The 13845-nt window shown below is 42.6% G+C and overlaps 1 protein-coding gene across 1 annotated transcript; it reads right to left on the bottom strand.

The window, feature by feature from the left end:
* Positions 1–7247: 7247 nt before the first annotated feature.
* Positions 7248–7795, bottom strand: LOC117829573 (CMRF35-like molecule 1). Its single transcript, XM_034707137.1, has 2 exons — positions 7702–7795; positions 7248–7598 (listed from the first exon to the last, which is right to left on the bottom strand). Exons 1-2 carry the CDS (start codon positions 7745–7747, stop codon positions 7321–7323), a joined length of 324 nt encoding a protein of 107 aa, XP_034563028.1. The 5' UTR covers positions 7748–7795; the 3' UTR covers positions 7248–7320.
* Positions 7796–13845: the final 6050 nt, after the last annotated feature.

Below are 13845 nucleotides of genomic sequence, written 5' to 3'. Positions count from 1 at the left end.
AGTTTGGTTTGAACACGTCTTAGGTCAAGGGCTCAGAGAGCGTCTTTCATATCCTGTGCAGAGCTGAGGGACGAAGGTGTGAAACCTTCAAATCGTCTTCTTTTAAACAAAGTTAGTGCAGAATCGTCCAGTATAGTGGAGTTGACTGCAGACTCCCTTACTCAATAAATAGAGGACATATCCTGTATTTGTCTCCACACTCAGCTCTGATGGATAACCTACTTTTCACATATTCTGAATAACTGGAGAAATAAAGTAAAAGAAGACTTTCATGAGACACAGTGTAACGAAGAGCCTTTCGCTACTCCTGACTGACGGCGGTTGTCATGTAAGTATTCCGCAAGGGTTTAGGCTCATTGCACTTTAAGAAACAACACACAGTATTGATGGCACTTGGCACTTTATTAGCGATCTTTGCGCAGTACATTTGCACATCGCGTATTTGCACATTTGTTTTTGTTATGGTTATTTATTGATTAAGGAATGAACCGGAGTTATGCAAACCATAGTGCGTGGTTGAGGTGTGGTTGTCCGGGGGTTGCCGGCGTGAGGGCGCTGCTCCACCTGGAAAAGAGAGGAGAGTTAGAAGGCTCCGCGAGACGATGTTTAACGTCAACAATAAGTAATCATGTGTGCAGTGAATATGAATGTCTGTGTGGTTGTTTTAACTTTAAAGTGTGCCAAGGCAGTAGTGCAAATATGTCATAGTTGTTTGTTTGACTTACCTGTGGTTGCTGTTCTGTGTCCGCTCCAGGGTGTTCCAGTTAAAAGATTCCCCAAGGAACGGACACCCAGATACATTTTCTGGGGTGGGACCAGAGCACAAATTGGTCAGGGTGGAGTCCAGATTTAGTGGTGCAGGGGAATCAATTAAATAGCATGTTTTAGATGTATTTTAGGAAATGTTGGGATTATGAAATGTTGTGAATATTGGTGACACAAAGTCAGGAACAGGGTAAGTTGTCTAAGCTAATTGGAGAGCAGAATAAATAATTTGTGAACACCTCCAGATGGTTTGGTCCAGGAGGCCAATTAGTGCCACAGTATAAAGGTGCCAGTTAAAATCTGTCTGTGTTCGTTGTTGGTTGGAGCCTGATGTCCTGCTGGCACCGTTGCTGTTTGTTTAATAAACAAGTTTGTGGTACACCTGAACCACCGCCTGCGATTTTGTTCATCATGCCTGCTGTATCATACAGCCGCTAAAGCAGGGGTGTCAAACTCAAATACACAGAGGGCCAAAATAAAAAAATCGGTGCAAGTCAAGGGCCGGACTGGTTTAATGTTTATTGCAAAACTTATTGAAATGAACTTATTGCACATATTGAACATTGAACTAGCAAAGCTTAAGTTATTGCCTATAAACATTAAATAAATGAAAAATATGTTGCATTCATTTCTTATTGCTCAATCTGCAGCTTATCTAATGAATGAGCTTTACTAGTTTCTTATGAAAATATTTTTCCACAGGCCAACAACATTAGCAAAAAAAAATTCTGCAAATAAAAACCAAAAATGCCCTGTGGTAGCAAGAAAAAGTGCAAAAAGGAAACATATTAAAGCTCAGTCTTCTGCTCTGTGATGCACACTAGTCTAAGCCAGATACTCAGCATCTCATCTTTGATGCAAGTTCATCAATGTTTGGGGTCAGGCTCTGAGCTGAGGAAATCCTCTGGATTGAGTGAAGGTGTTCATCAGTAAGACGACTCCTGTGAGATGTTTTGTTTAACTTCATCAAAGAGAACAGTTGTTCATGCAGGTAGTTTGGCAGCACGGAAAATGGCTCAAGTTTTCTTGCAGCATCTGCGTCTCCCACAGGCGCAGCTTGGTTTTAAAAGCTTTCACTGCAGCGTACATGTCTGTGATCACACGGCCCCGCCCCTGAAGCTGCAGGTTGAGCGCATTGAGATGGCTCATGATGTCACACAGAAACGCCACTTCACACATAAACTTTGTATCACGGAGCTCTGTTGTGTCTTTCCCTTTGCTCTCCATGAACTGACAGATCTCACGCAACTCGAAACACCTTTACAGCACTTTTCCCTGGCTCAGCCATGGCACCTCTGTGTGATGGGGCAAGTCAACATATTCTGAACCCAACTCCTCCAGAAAAGACTTGAACTGGCGCTGATTTAAACCCATGGCTCTTATGAAGTTAACTGCTTGTGTTATGGTGCTCGTCACATGGTCTATTTTCAAGGCTTTATCACTCAGTGATTCCTGATGTATGATGCAGTGATAACCTGTCAGCTCACCTGCGCTGATTTCCTCCCGCATCTTCTCCCGGTTCTACCCACTAATCCACTCTTTTGCCTGCACTTTGCGGGCGCTTAATCCGTCGTCAGTCCCACAGGCTTATCCAAAGGCAGCCTTGTTTCATTTACACATCTGGATACCTCTTCAAAGAGATCTTTCCCCATAGTTGTGCCATGCGTTGATCTTAATCCCAAAAGTTCCTCTGTTACGCACATGCATATACTCTGCCTCCCACCTGTCTTGAACCCCCCTGTTTTCAAAGTCCACCTTTAGTTTAGCCGTTTTTGGGGGGAGAGGGATAGCTGAAAGTTGACTGCAGGTGACTAGCTTCATAAGGCTCATGATGAGTGGAGTGGGGTAACGGCTCTCGCGTTCGGGCCCTCGATTGACATGCAGTGCATTGTGGGACTTGTAGTTTTAGTGGTGCGTGCTAAATACCATCGGGCCAGCTCTATAAATAATTTGATATTATCTTGCGGGCCAAAGATAATGCCACGCTCGCGGGCCTTGAGTTTGACACACATGCGCTAAAGGGTCAATCCTAACACACAGCCATGTTAAAGAGACAAGAAGAAGAGGTGTTTGGTCTGTTACTGCTGGCTGACACACAGTGTGGTCCAGGACACATGTGGGAGCACACTTCCAGACACATGTAGACAAATGTGTACCAGACCCCCTCTGCATGTGGCCTGAGAGATCAGATTTGAATTCATCCACAGGACTATGATACATCTGTTTACGTTTGTTTGGCAGGGTTGAAGTGAATGTGTCCTGAAGGAGGGAGTTTTATGTCTCTAGAAATTGTTCTAGCCACACGGATGCCGCTCAGCTCGGCCCCTTTAATGAGAAACTGCAGGGAGAAACAGCTCGCAAGCTAGCCTACAGATTTCAGCAGACAGGGTCAGCCGTACCACATGATTTAGCTAATTCTGAAAGACTCTGACCCGAGCACTCATCTTGGTTTAGGTGTACTCTCAACTTGTGATTTTTTCAGCACTTCACTTTGCCACCAGAAAGTTTGTTTTTTCACTATTTGCGGACGCAGTACAGACAGGCTCTTCCACCTGCAGCCCACTGATCAGCTGTTTGGGTCTGCAGGCTTCGAAATGACTAAAATACAACTAAATTTAATAATGAGTGAATGAAATCTGACCGTGGAGCCGGCACAGGAACTTCTGTTGGCCCAGGAGCTGATTGTGCAGTCGGCACAGGCACTGGCGTCGGCCAGGGAGCTGACCGGCACAGTTACGCGCCCAGGACCGGTTCACTAACTTCCAGTATGGCTACAGGAAACAACACAGTGTTAGTCAGAATCATATCAAATTATTAAATAGTTTTATTTGCTATGTTTCCAAGTTGCTGACTCCATGTAAGTTGACCTGAATGACTGATGATAGCAAACAACACACCTGTATGAGACAATACGATTGTGATGAAGAACTAATAAAACCTGTTTGTATGGATGTCAGTAAACTGTAATCAGTAACTGTCAGTAATCACAATATGTTCTGAATCAATCACTTTGCTACTTGCCCGTTAGCGTGTCTTTACTAAAATGAAGTTAAGGTGTTAACTTAAATTGGGGAGCAGGACCACGCCTAAACCACACCCTCAAGCACCTGACAATACTTAAACGTAGCCAGCCTACTCCAACCGTTTGTCTGTGATTCTTCAACCCATCCTCCCTCACCTTTCTCTACTACACTAAACCTTTTTCCTTATCCCCTTCTACTCAACTTGTGCTCGCTTCTTCTGTGCTCTTGTCTACTTCCAGGTACAACCCGGGTCAAGATCAGCTCGGCAGGATGACGCTGAGACAGAACCCCCATCCTGAGTCTCCTTCTGCTGGGCCACACTACGCGCGAATAAATTATTAAATGTTCAAACTTATATCCTTCTGTGGCGTGGTCCTTGCTAGTGAATGTCTTCATCATGTTAAAAAAAACTTACCCTAAATAAACCTGCACTCTTAAACATTTGCAAACATCATTTTTAGGACACAGGATTGTTACGTTGGGAGAAAATGGTGGAAGGACCCAAGTGCAGATTTCAAATAAAAGGTTTTAATAAACAAAATAACAAAAAAGGTAGAAACAAAAACTTATTAAAATCTCTAAAAACTAAACCCAAGAGGAAACACTGGGATGACACTAGGAACAAGAAACACACAACGAACACAGGAGAGACATACAATGATCCAACACAGGACAGGAGAAACAGAGGAACTAAACACAGTAATCAACACAGGTGTGAACACAGGACACAGGTGAAACTAATCAGGCTGTTTTAGAAACGGCCTGCTGCATACTAACTATGAATTTATTAGACAGTAAGTGCTGCCTACTACTTACTGCGTTTGAATTTAGTATGCAGTATGACTGTTCTGCAGTATGCTGAGCCAGACGTCATTGGATTTCCAGTTTCAGAAAGTGCAAGTAAACAATGGCCAAGCTGATAGATAAACTGCTTCTGTATCATCACTTATAAACACAAGGAGGAACCAAGGAAAGAAACACAAGGAGAAAACGAAACGAAACATCACCTCATGACAGCATGACTTGATAAAAGGCTGTTAACAGGATACTGAGGCAGAACAAACCTTTTGTTTTGGTTCATATTTAGGAAATCATTCAGAAGGGTACATGTGTGTAACTCAACAAGAGTGCGGTTAAGCCATAGACTGTATAAAATATGGACGTAGTATCTGTGACGTCACCCATCTGTTCCTGAGAGCTGTTTTGAAGCAAATCGACGGCAGCAGCTATATTGGTAATGCAGAACTCAACTAGGCAGAGTGTGACGTAGTGTGAGCCTCTTAGCCAATGGCTGTGTGTTCCCGACCAGGAGTCACGTCAGTCATGTCCTTATTTGGGCAAAACTCGTAATCTTAATATCTTCTGAACCGTCACGTTAGAAAAAAATTCCCCCTCATACAATGTGTGCCATTAGAGAGATTAGCGTTGTAGGGCCAAGACGTTTTTTGAACCAGGCTGTAAACATGTTTATTAATGCTGCAAAGATCGTCTTTTTCCCATTCATATCTGTGGTTTCCGGTGTTTCTGCAGCCAGCCTCAAGCGGATTTTCGATGTATTGCAGTTTATAACACTTCCGCATGGGCTTCATCGTTTGAGACCGGAGTTTGCCACTTGGGTTAAGCACTTGTATTACAGGACTTTGGGTAACAGATCATTATTTCAAGTTGTTAGACACAGCAATCAAACAGCTGTAACAACAAACCTTCAGTAATGGCTGCAAACAGCTGAACAGTCTGTATCATTGTGCTCTTATTTTCACACTTTTTAGTAGCATAGACTGTAAAAAATATCGACATAGTATCCGTGACGTCACCCATCTGTTTCTGAAGAGCTGTTTTGAGACCAATCGGCTGCGGCAGCCATATTGCTTCTGTCGAGCCAGTGTGACGGAAAGAGGCGGGCTTTGAGCCTCCTAGCCAACAGCTGCAGTGTTCCCACAGGCAGCTGTGCCTCTCATTGGAAGACTGGTAATCTCAATATCTTTGAAATTGCCGAATTAGAAAAAAATTCACCCCCCTCACAGTGAGAGGACGCCGAGAAATGAGCTATTCAGACTACACTCATCTTTTGTACCAGGCTGTAAACATGTTTATTAATGCTGCAAAGATCGTCTTTTCCCCATTCATGTGTATGTGACTTCCGGTACTTCCGGAGCCAGCCTCAAGCGGATCCTCGATGAACTGCAGCTTTTAACACTTCCGCATTGACTCATATTTTTAGACCGGAGGTTGCCGCTTGATTAGTAGTCTGTTACTTACTGGTGCTCGGTCTCTCTGTGAGTGACATGCACCGGCATCTGGAAGTCTCCTATGACACAGACATACCAGCCGCTGCTGTGCGTCCTCAGTCCACTCAGAATCACTGTGAACTCTGTGGGGCTCATTCGACCTCCGCAGTCAAGGCCGGAAACAGACGCAAAAAGATTCAAAATAAAATCCTGTTCAACAATTTTAATGTTTATGCCAATTTTTTACTCTAATCCAGTAAAAAGTATCCAAGATATTTGAAAATGAAATCTGGTTTTCTCTTCTGGTTTAATATTTTAGTCTTTTATTTAGATAACTCAACATCATTTCTCATTTACACTTATAACTGATTTATAAAGTAAGAATGGAAAACGAACTCTACTGAGTGTGAAATAAATCTTAAGAAAAACAGCTCATTGAGTCTGCAGTTAAAGCTCTATTCTCACAACACATCTCAGCTGAAATATACCTTTTTTATATTTGATTACCTTGCTTCCTCTTTACTCTCATTTTATTCTTAGACAGTACGTCACTATTGACTGCCTTTAAACTGGTACAAGTCATATACGCTTGGTAAACAAAGTTCTGATTAAACAAGATTCAATCACGCAGCACAGCAAATTCTTTTTGTGCTGTTTAAATATGAAAACATGTCAGTTAACATTTTCTCCTTCTGATGAGAATGTCAGTAAAAGTAGTCATCTTTATAACAAACTTTAAACCTTTTTAGATCACAACTAACTAACTTGATCTGCAAAACCTCTTTACAGAACTTTTTAACCAAGCTCAAAAAGGAAAAGGCTCGTCCTCTATGAACCATATGCAGCTAACGCTAACGTTCAGGTAGCGCAGCTAATGCTAACATTTGTGTAACTTTTTTTAAAACTAAAAAAACACCTCATACTAGTGTAACTTTCTGTAGTTTGATTAAAGTCTAAAATAACTGAAACTGTGAAAAATGATCAAATGATCAAATGTACGTTTGGTACATGAAGAATTATTTTATCGCTGTGTTGGTTTCTTAAGAATCACCAACTAACGTTGTCTCCAGGCAAAATCTCTAACACAAATAACAAAGTTGACTGTGGAGCTCTGCAGCTAGACCCCTCTCCTCACCACCAGACTCCCTCTGAAGCAGTCTTCTTCTACATTTCTCAAAAAAAAAAAATTACTTTTTAAGACTTCAAAATATGTAAAGACATGGCTCAAGTTAAAAAAAAAAATGATTTAAGGTTTCTTACATTTGGTAACTGAAAGCTGAAAATAAGCCTTGACATCTCCCCAGTTATTTATCTCCACAGCACACCAGAAATAACAAGCTTTGAGGAGTTTGGGCAGTGATAGTCACAGTGAAGATTCTTCTCTGTTTGTCATCAGAGATTGAAAACCTCCCTGAACTGTCTGTTGTTTTACTTTTAACTGCGTAGGAGCAGGAAATCCACTCGTATCCTTTACACAAGTATTTCACATGGTTTGTGTACTCGGCCTCGTAGAGACATGGGACTGAGATGGAGCCTCCAGCCTTCACTGACACTTTACTGACTGTAGTTGTGCTCTGAAGTCCTACAACACAATCCATGAAAAAGTTTAACCAGTGACATTTAAAGTGATGAAATTAAAATCATACACACATGAGAAAACACAGAAACCTGTACCCCTGACTGACCTGAGAGTCCAGTAAAGATGAGAAGAGCGCTGAGAAGAGCAGCCATGTTGGAGAGTGAGCCGAGTAATACTCAACAGAGGACCATCTCACTGAGAGAGCGATTTTAAGACCTCTTACAGGGATGTATGAACAGCCTCAACACCTCTCCTCCCCCCTGTTCTCTGATGGTGTGTTCAGACCAACCAGAGGACTTTCTTTGAGTTTGGTTTGAACACGTCTTTAGGTCAAGGGCTCAGAGAGCGTCTTTCATATCCTGTGCAGAGGTGAGGGACGAAGGTGTGAAACCTTCAAATCAACTTCCTTTAAACAAAGTTAGTGCAGAATCGTCCAGTATAGTGGAGTTGACTGCGGACTCCCTTACTCAATAAATAGAGGACATATCCTGCATTTGTCTCCACACTCAGCTCTGATGGATAACCTACTTTTCACATATTCTGAATAACTGGAGAAATAAAGTAAAAGAAGACTTTCATGAGACACAGCCATGTTAGAGAGACAAGAAGAAGAAGAGGTGTTTGGTCTGTTACTGCTGGCTGACACACAGTGTGGTCCAGGACATGTGTGCGTGCACACTTACAGACATATGTAGACAAATGTGTCCCAGACCCCCTCTGCATGTCTGTCTCATGAAAACCTTTTACTATTATATTTCTCATGACTTTACCAACATGTGCAAATATAATGTATACATCAGAGTGAGATAGGCAGAGTACAGATCAACTCAGAACAGGACATTTGAATAGAGATAGAGAATGAGTGAGACGATGCAACTTAGCATAGTTTATGATATCTCCCTCTGTCCCACTTTCCACACCCCACACAGCCACAGCTGATGTTCAACATGAGTCTGATTCAGTTCCACGTTTCTGTCTGTTAGAAGAAGTTTTATTTGCTTAAAGGGATACTTCAGTGTTTTTGAAGTGAGCTTTTATGAGTTTTATGTCATTAATAATTGTTCTATAGCCACAACAGATGCTGGTCAGCTCGGCCCCTTTAATGAGAAGCTGAAGGGAGAAACAGCAGCAAGCTAGACCACAGATTTCTGCAGACGGGTTCAGCCCTGCCACGTAATTAAGCTAATTCTGAAAGACTTGAGCACTCATCATGGTTTAGGTGTGCTTAAAAGTAACCTGAAATATCCCTTTAATGTTGCACAGTGCTCTTCTCACTGCCTGGCAGCAGAGTTTAAACACTTCAAGATCAAACCACACAACTTTCCATTCAGCTCCTCCCCCGTCCATCAGGCGCTCTCTTCTTCCTGTCTCTGCTGTAAGTGTGAGTTGTTGTTTTTATAAGTCGACAGTCTACATGTTTGTTTGGAGGAAGTGGTGGGGACTGAGATCACAGGTGGTCAGTGAAGACACATATGAAGAAGTTTAATGTGAAGTGTGAACAGCCGTCTAAAAAAACTTCTCCAGTGACTCTATCTGGGATGATCTTTTTAAAACCGTGGTAGCTGTGGACCTCCGTGTGCTGCTGGGTTAGAGATGTTTGTGAAACTTTGTCTCCGGTCCAAGCATGCTAATGCAACATGTTCTCCCATCAACACTGACTTTTTGTTTGGCTGCTCTCACTCTCAAAGCTAACGTTAAAACTAATCGACATCAAGCGGCAACTTCCTGTCTAAAAATATGAGTCCAATGCTGAAGTGCTAAAAACTACAGTTCATCGAGGATCCGCTTGAGGCTGGCTCCAGAAGTATCCAAAGTCACATACACACCAATTCAAGAAAGACGATCTTTACAGCAGAAATAAACATGTTTACAGCCTGGTACAAAAGACGAGTGTAGTCTGGATAGCTGATTTCTCGATCGGCACACACTGTACGGGGGTTGGATTTTTTTCTAACGCTGCAATTTTGAAGATACTGAGATTACGAGTCGCCCAATGAGAGGCACAGCTGACTTGACTGACAAGCAGTACACTGTTGGCGAGGAGGCTCAAAACCCGCCTCTTTACATCACACGTGCTCGACAGCAGCAATATGGCTGCCCTCGACAATTGGCCTCAAAACAGCGCTTCAGAAACAGATGGGTGACGTCACGTACAGTCGAGGCCAAAATTATTAGCCCCCCCCTTGTGAAATCAGATAAAACCCTTGATTTCTCCATGAAAATGACCATTAAAAACAAGTGTTTATTGTTAATTTGTTTCCAAAATAACAAAGTCAAAATGTTCACTATGTTTGATTTGGATATTATATTGATGCAATGAGCTGAAACAAGAAAAGGTAAAAATGACATGTCCAAAATTATTAGCCCCCTGGCCATTAGTAGTCACTAGTGCGCCCGTTCTGAGCCATACCTAACAACAACCTCTTCAAGTAGTTCTTTACAAAGTTGGCACATGTCTCTTGAGGGATTTTGGCCCATTCAGTGATGTTTTGGGGCTGTTGCTGGGCAACACAGACTTTCAACTCCCTCCACAAATTTTCTATGGGGTTGAGGTCTGGAGACTGGCTAGGCCACTCCAGGACCTTGAAATGATTTTTACGGAGCCACTCCTTCGTTGACCGAGCGGTGTGTTTGGGATCATTGTCATGCTGGAAGACCCAGCCACGTTCCATCTTCAATGCTCTCACTGATGGAAGGAGGTTTTGGCTTAAAACCTCACGATACATGGCCCTGTTCATTCTTCCCTTAACACGGATCAGTCGTCCTGTCCCCTTTGCAGAAAAACAGCCCCAAAGCATGAGGTTTCCACCCCCATGCTTCACAGTAGGTATGATGTTCTTGGGATGCAACTCAGCATTCTTCTTCCTCCAAACACGACAAGTTGAGTTTTTACCAAAAAGTTCTATTTTGGTTTCATCTGACCACATGATATTCTCCCAATCCTCTTCTGGATCATCCATATGCTCTCTGGTAAACTTCAGACGGGCCTGGACATGTACTGGCTTAAGCAGGGGGACAAGCCTGGCACTGCAGGATTTGAGTCCCTCTTGGCGTAGTGTGTTACTGATGGTAGCCTTTGTTACTTTGGTCCCAGCTCTCTGCAGGTCATTCATCAGGTCCCTCCGTGTAGTTCTGGGATTTTTGCTCACCGTTCACATGATCATTTTGACCCCACGGGATGAGATCTTGCGTGGGGCCCCAGATCGAGGGAGATTATCAATGGTCTTGTATGTCTTCCATTTTCTTACAATTGCTCCCACAGTTGATTTATTCACACCAACCTGCTTGCCTATTGTAGATTCACTCTTCCCAGCCTGGTGCAGGTCCACAATTTTCTTCCTGGTGTCCTTGGACAGCTCTTTGGTCTTGGCCATGGTTGAGTTTGGAGTCTGACTGTTTGAGGCAGTGGACAGGTGTCTTTTATACAGATAACCAGTTCAAACAGGTGCCATTAATACAGGTAACGAGTGGAGGACAGAAGAGCTTCTTAAAGAAGAAGTTACAGGTCTGTGAGAGCCAGAAATCTTGCTTGTTTGTGGGTGACCAAATACTTATTTTCCACCATAATTTACAAATAAATTCTTTAAAAATCCTACAATGTGATTTCCTGGATTTTTTTTTCTCATTTTGTCTCTCATAGTTGAAGTGTACCTCTGATGAAAATTACAGACCTCTCTCATCTTTCTAAGTGAGAGAACTTGCAAAATCAGTGGCTGACTAAATACTTTTTTGCCCCACTGTATGTGTATTTTGTTGCTGTAGAAAATATAATTTAGGGGAAAAAACGTATTTGGCATTGTTTTTGACATAAGAATGATAAGGGTTTTTTTTTTATTGATTAATCGATAATTGATTGTTAACATTTCCAAAAATCAATCACGGAAAATGCTTACAATGTACACCCCTAGCTTGGACATAACTTGAAATTGGTCATTGTTAAATATTGCCATAGAATATTGTTGCGCAATGTTTTGCAAAAGATGTATGAAGCACTTAAAATAAACAAACTGTTGTTCTGAAATGTCGGTCTATCCATAGCTGTCCTGTAAGCAAGTAGAGTTTTACAGCATTTTTTGTAGGATATCGTCAGATTATCAGAAATTTCAAAAAAATAATCAAGATATATTTATTTGCCCATATCGCCCACCCCTACTGCTGATGCTGCCGCTGACAGCAGCAATAAGGTGACACTGTCTGAGTGTGTCCTGCTGTTCCTGCACAATGTCATGCAAGAGTTTCACTGCGCAATTCTGAAGTTGGAAAATGAGAGTGCTACTGTACTGGATATTCATGAAGTAATGAGTTGACTGCGCAGCCAAATAATCTTGCCCCGAGCAGACAGGTTCTATGGTCATAAAACAAAGCAAGCAACCCGAAAACTGAGTTCAAGAGAATTATGATTTTACCCCCATATGAACCTACACGCAGTCTGAGATCCTCTGGCAGTGCTCTGCTGGCTGTTCCAAGGTCCCGACTGAAAACCAAAGGGGACAGGGATGTCATGTATTGGTTAGAGAGGTCACATGACAGAGGTGAAAGGTGAAGGAGAGGAAAGAAAATGTTCAGTTACGGCATGGAGCCGAGAAGTTGTATGTCACGAGTCCCGCAATAAAGCAAGTAAAAATAGAAGCTTAATGTAATGGTTTAATTCAGGTTGCACTATCTAATTCATTATTAAGATAGGCACACAACAAGGGCTTTTTCAGTCAGAGCTCCTACACTTTTGAACAGCCTGCCAGAGGAGATCAGACCTGCAGTCAGTCCCGTGTTTTATTTCGTTACCCCAGACACACAGCTCCAAAACTGAAGCCCTTTTAGTCCGCACCCCCCACCAGACCCAGTCATCTCCAATCACCACCATATCCTTTACAGGCCAAAACATTCACCTCTCATCCATAGCCACAAATCTGGGTGTCAAAATTGACCCTCACCTCACATTTGAGGCCCACATCAAAAATATCTGTAAAACCTCCTTCTACCACCTCAGAAACATCTCCAAACTCCACCCCTCACTCTCTCTCCCCAATGCAGAAAAACTGGTCTATGCCTTTGTCTCCTCCAGGCTAGATCACTGTAACGCACTACTCATCGGCATCCCTAGCAAGATCCTTCATAGGCTGCAGTAGCTGCGCAGCCAGGGTCCTGATGAGAGTGCGCAAACATGAACACATCACACCCATCCTGCAATCACTTCCCTGGCTCCCTGTTTCACTTATGATCGAATACAAAATCTCTCTGTTGACACATCAGTGCATCCATGGAAACACCCCAACATACCTGAAAAAACTGTTAAACCCACAGACCACCACAAGAATCCTCCGCTCCACCAACACTAACCGCCTCCACTGCCCTCGAACTAGGCTCCGCACTATGGGAGACCGGGCCTTTTCCTCTGCGGCCCCGCGACTGTGGAATGCCCTCCCCGACCACCTGAGAGCACCACAGACCACAGACTCCTTCAAAAAAGAACTGAAAACCTTTTTCTTTCAGAGGGCAATTCACTAGCTTTTATCTGCCCTCCCCTGCTGCTTTTATCTGTTTTATTAACACTGTTTTGTGCCTGCAATTATTGTCTGTTTTTAACCTTGTTTTTACGTTTGCTTGTTTCAGTGTCATGTAGCACTTTGAGATTTGTTTCTGAATGTAAAGTGCGTAACATATAAAATGTATTATTATTAGGGCCCGAGCACCGCTGGTGGCGAAGGCCTTATTGTAACCCTAAGGATTGTTCTTTCTTCAGCCACTTAAAATGCATTTTTGGACCCCCGAACATGAATGAAAGCACGGATATTTTTGCACACTCATCGGGTCTGGTGAAAATTGCAAGTTATTATAGGTCTTGCAAAAAAAAATTCAGTAGCGCCCCCTAGAGGTAAAAATAACATGCTACGCATAGAGTTTTTTTGAGCTACATGCATGAAAAGTCCTACACATATTCATGGCATCAGGACGCACAAAAAAGCCTCATGCACCCATATTTGAAACTCAACAGGAAGAGCGCCACCTAACTTTGAACATGAAAAATGGGGCCAAAATGGGTCCGTGCAAGGTTGCATACTTTTACTAATTTCTCCTAGAGTTTTCTCCGATTCAGTCCAAACTAGACACATTCTATAGTAAACCCATTGACGATTAATACAAAGTAAAGGCATTCCATTCAGACGAAAGATGTGGGCGTGGCAGACTTTGGGGTGGGGCATTAAAAAAAAAACGTCGGAAAATGGATTTTTGTGACTTTAAAATGCACGTA

Source organism: Notolabrus celidotus, chromosome 18, assembly GCF_009762535.1.
Source record: "Notolabrus celidotus isolate fNotCel1 chromosome 18, fNotCel1.pri, whole genome shotgun sequence".
NCBI classification, from domain to species: Eukaryota; Metazoa; Chordata; class Actinopteri; order Labriformes; family Labridae; genus Notolabrus; species Notolabrus celidotus.
This window is presented reverse-complemented; position numbering and strand designations above follow the sequence as displayed.

Coding starts and splice junctions, on each gene's coding strand:
- LOC117829573 (XM_034707137.1), bottom strand. CDS start 7,747: ATGGCTGCTCTTCTCAGCGCTCTTCTCATCTTTACTGGACTCTCAG. Junction 7,599..7,701: donor CATCTTTACTGGACTCTCAG/GTCAGTCAGGGG, acceptor ATTGTGTTGTAG/GACTTCAGAGCACAACTACA.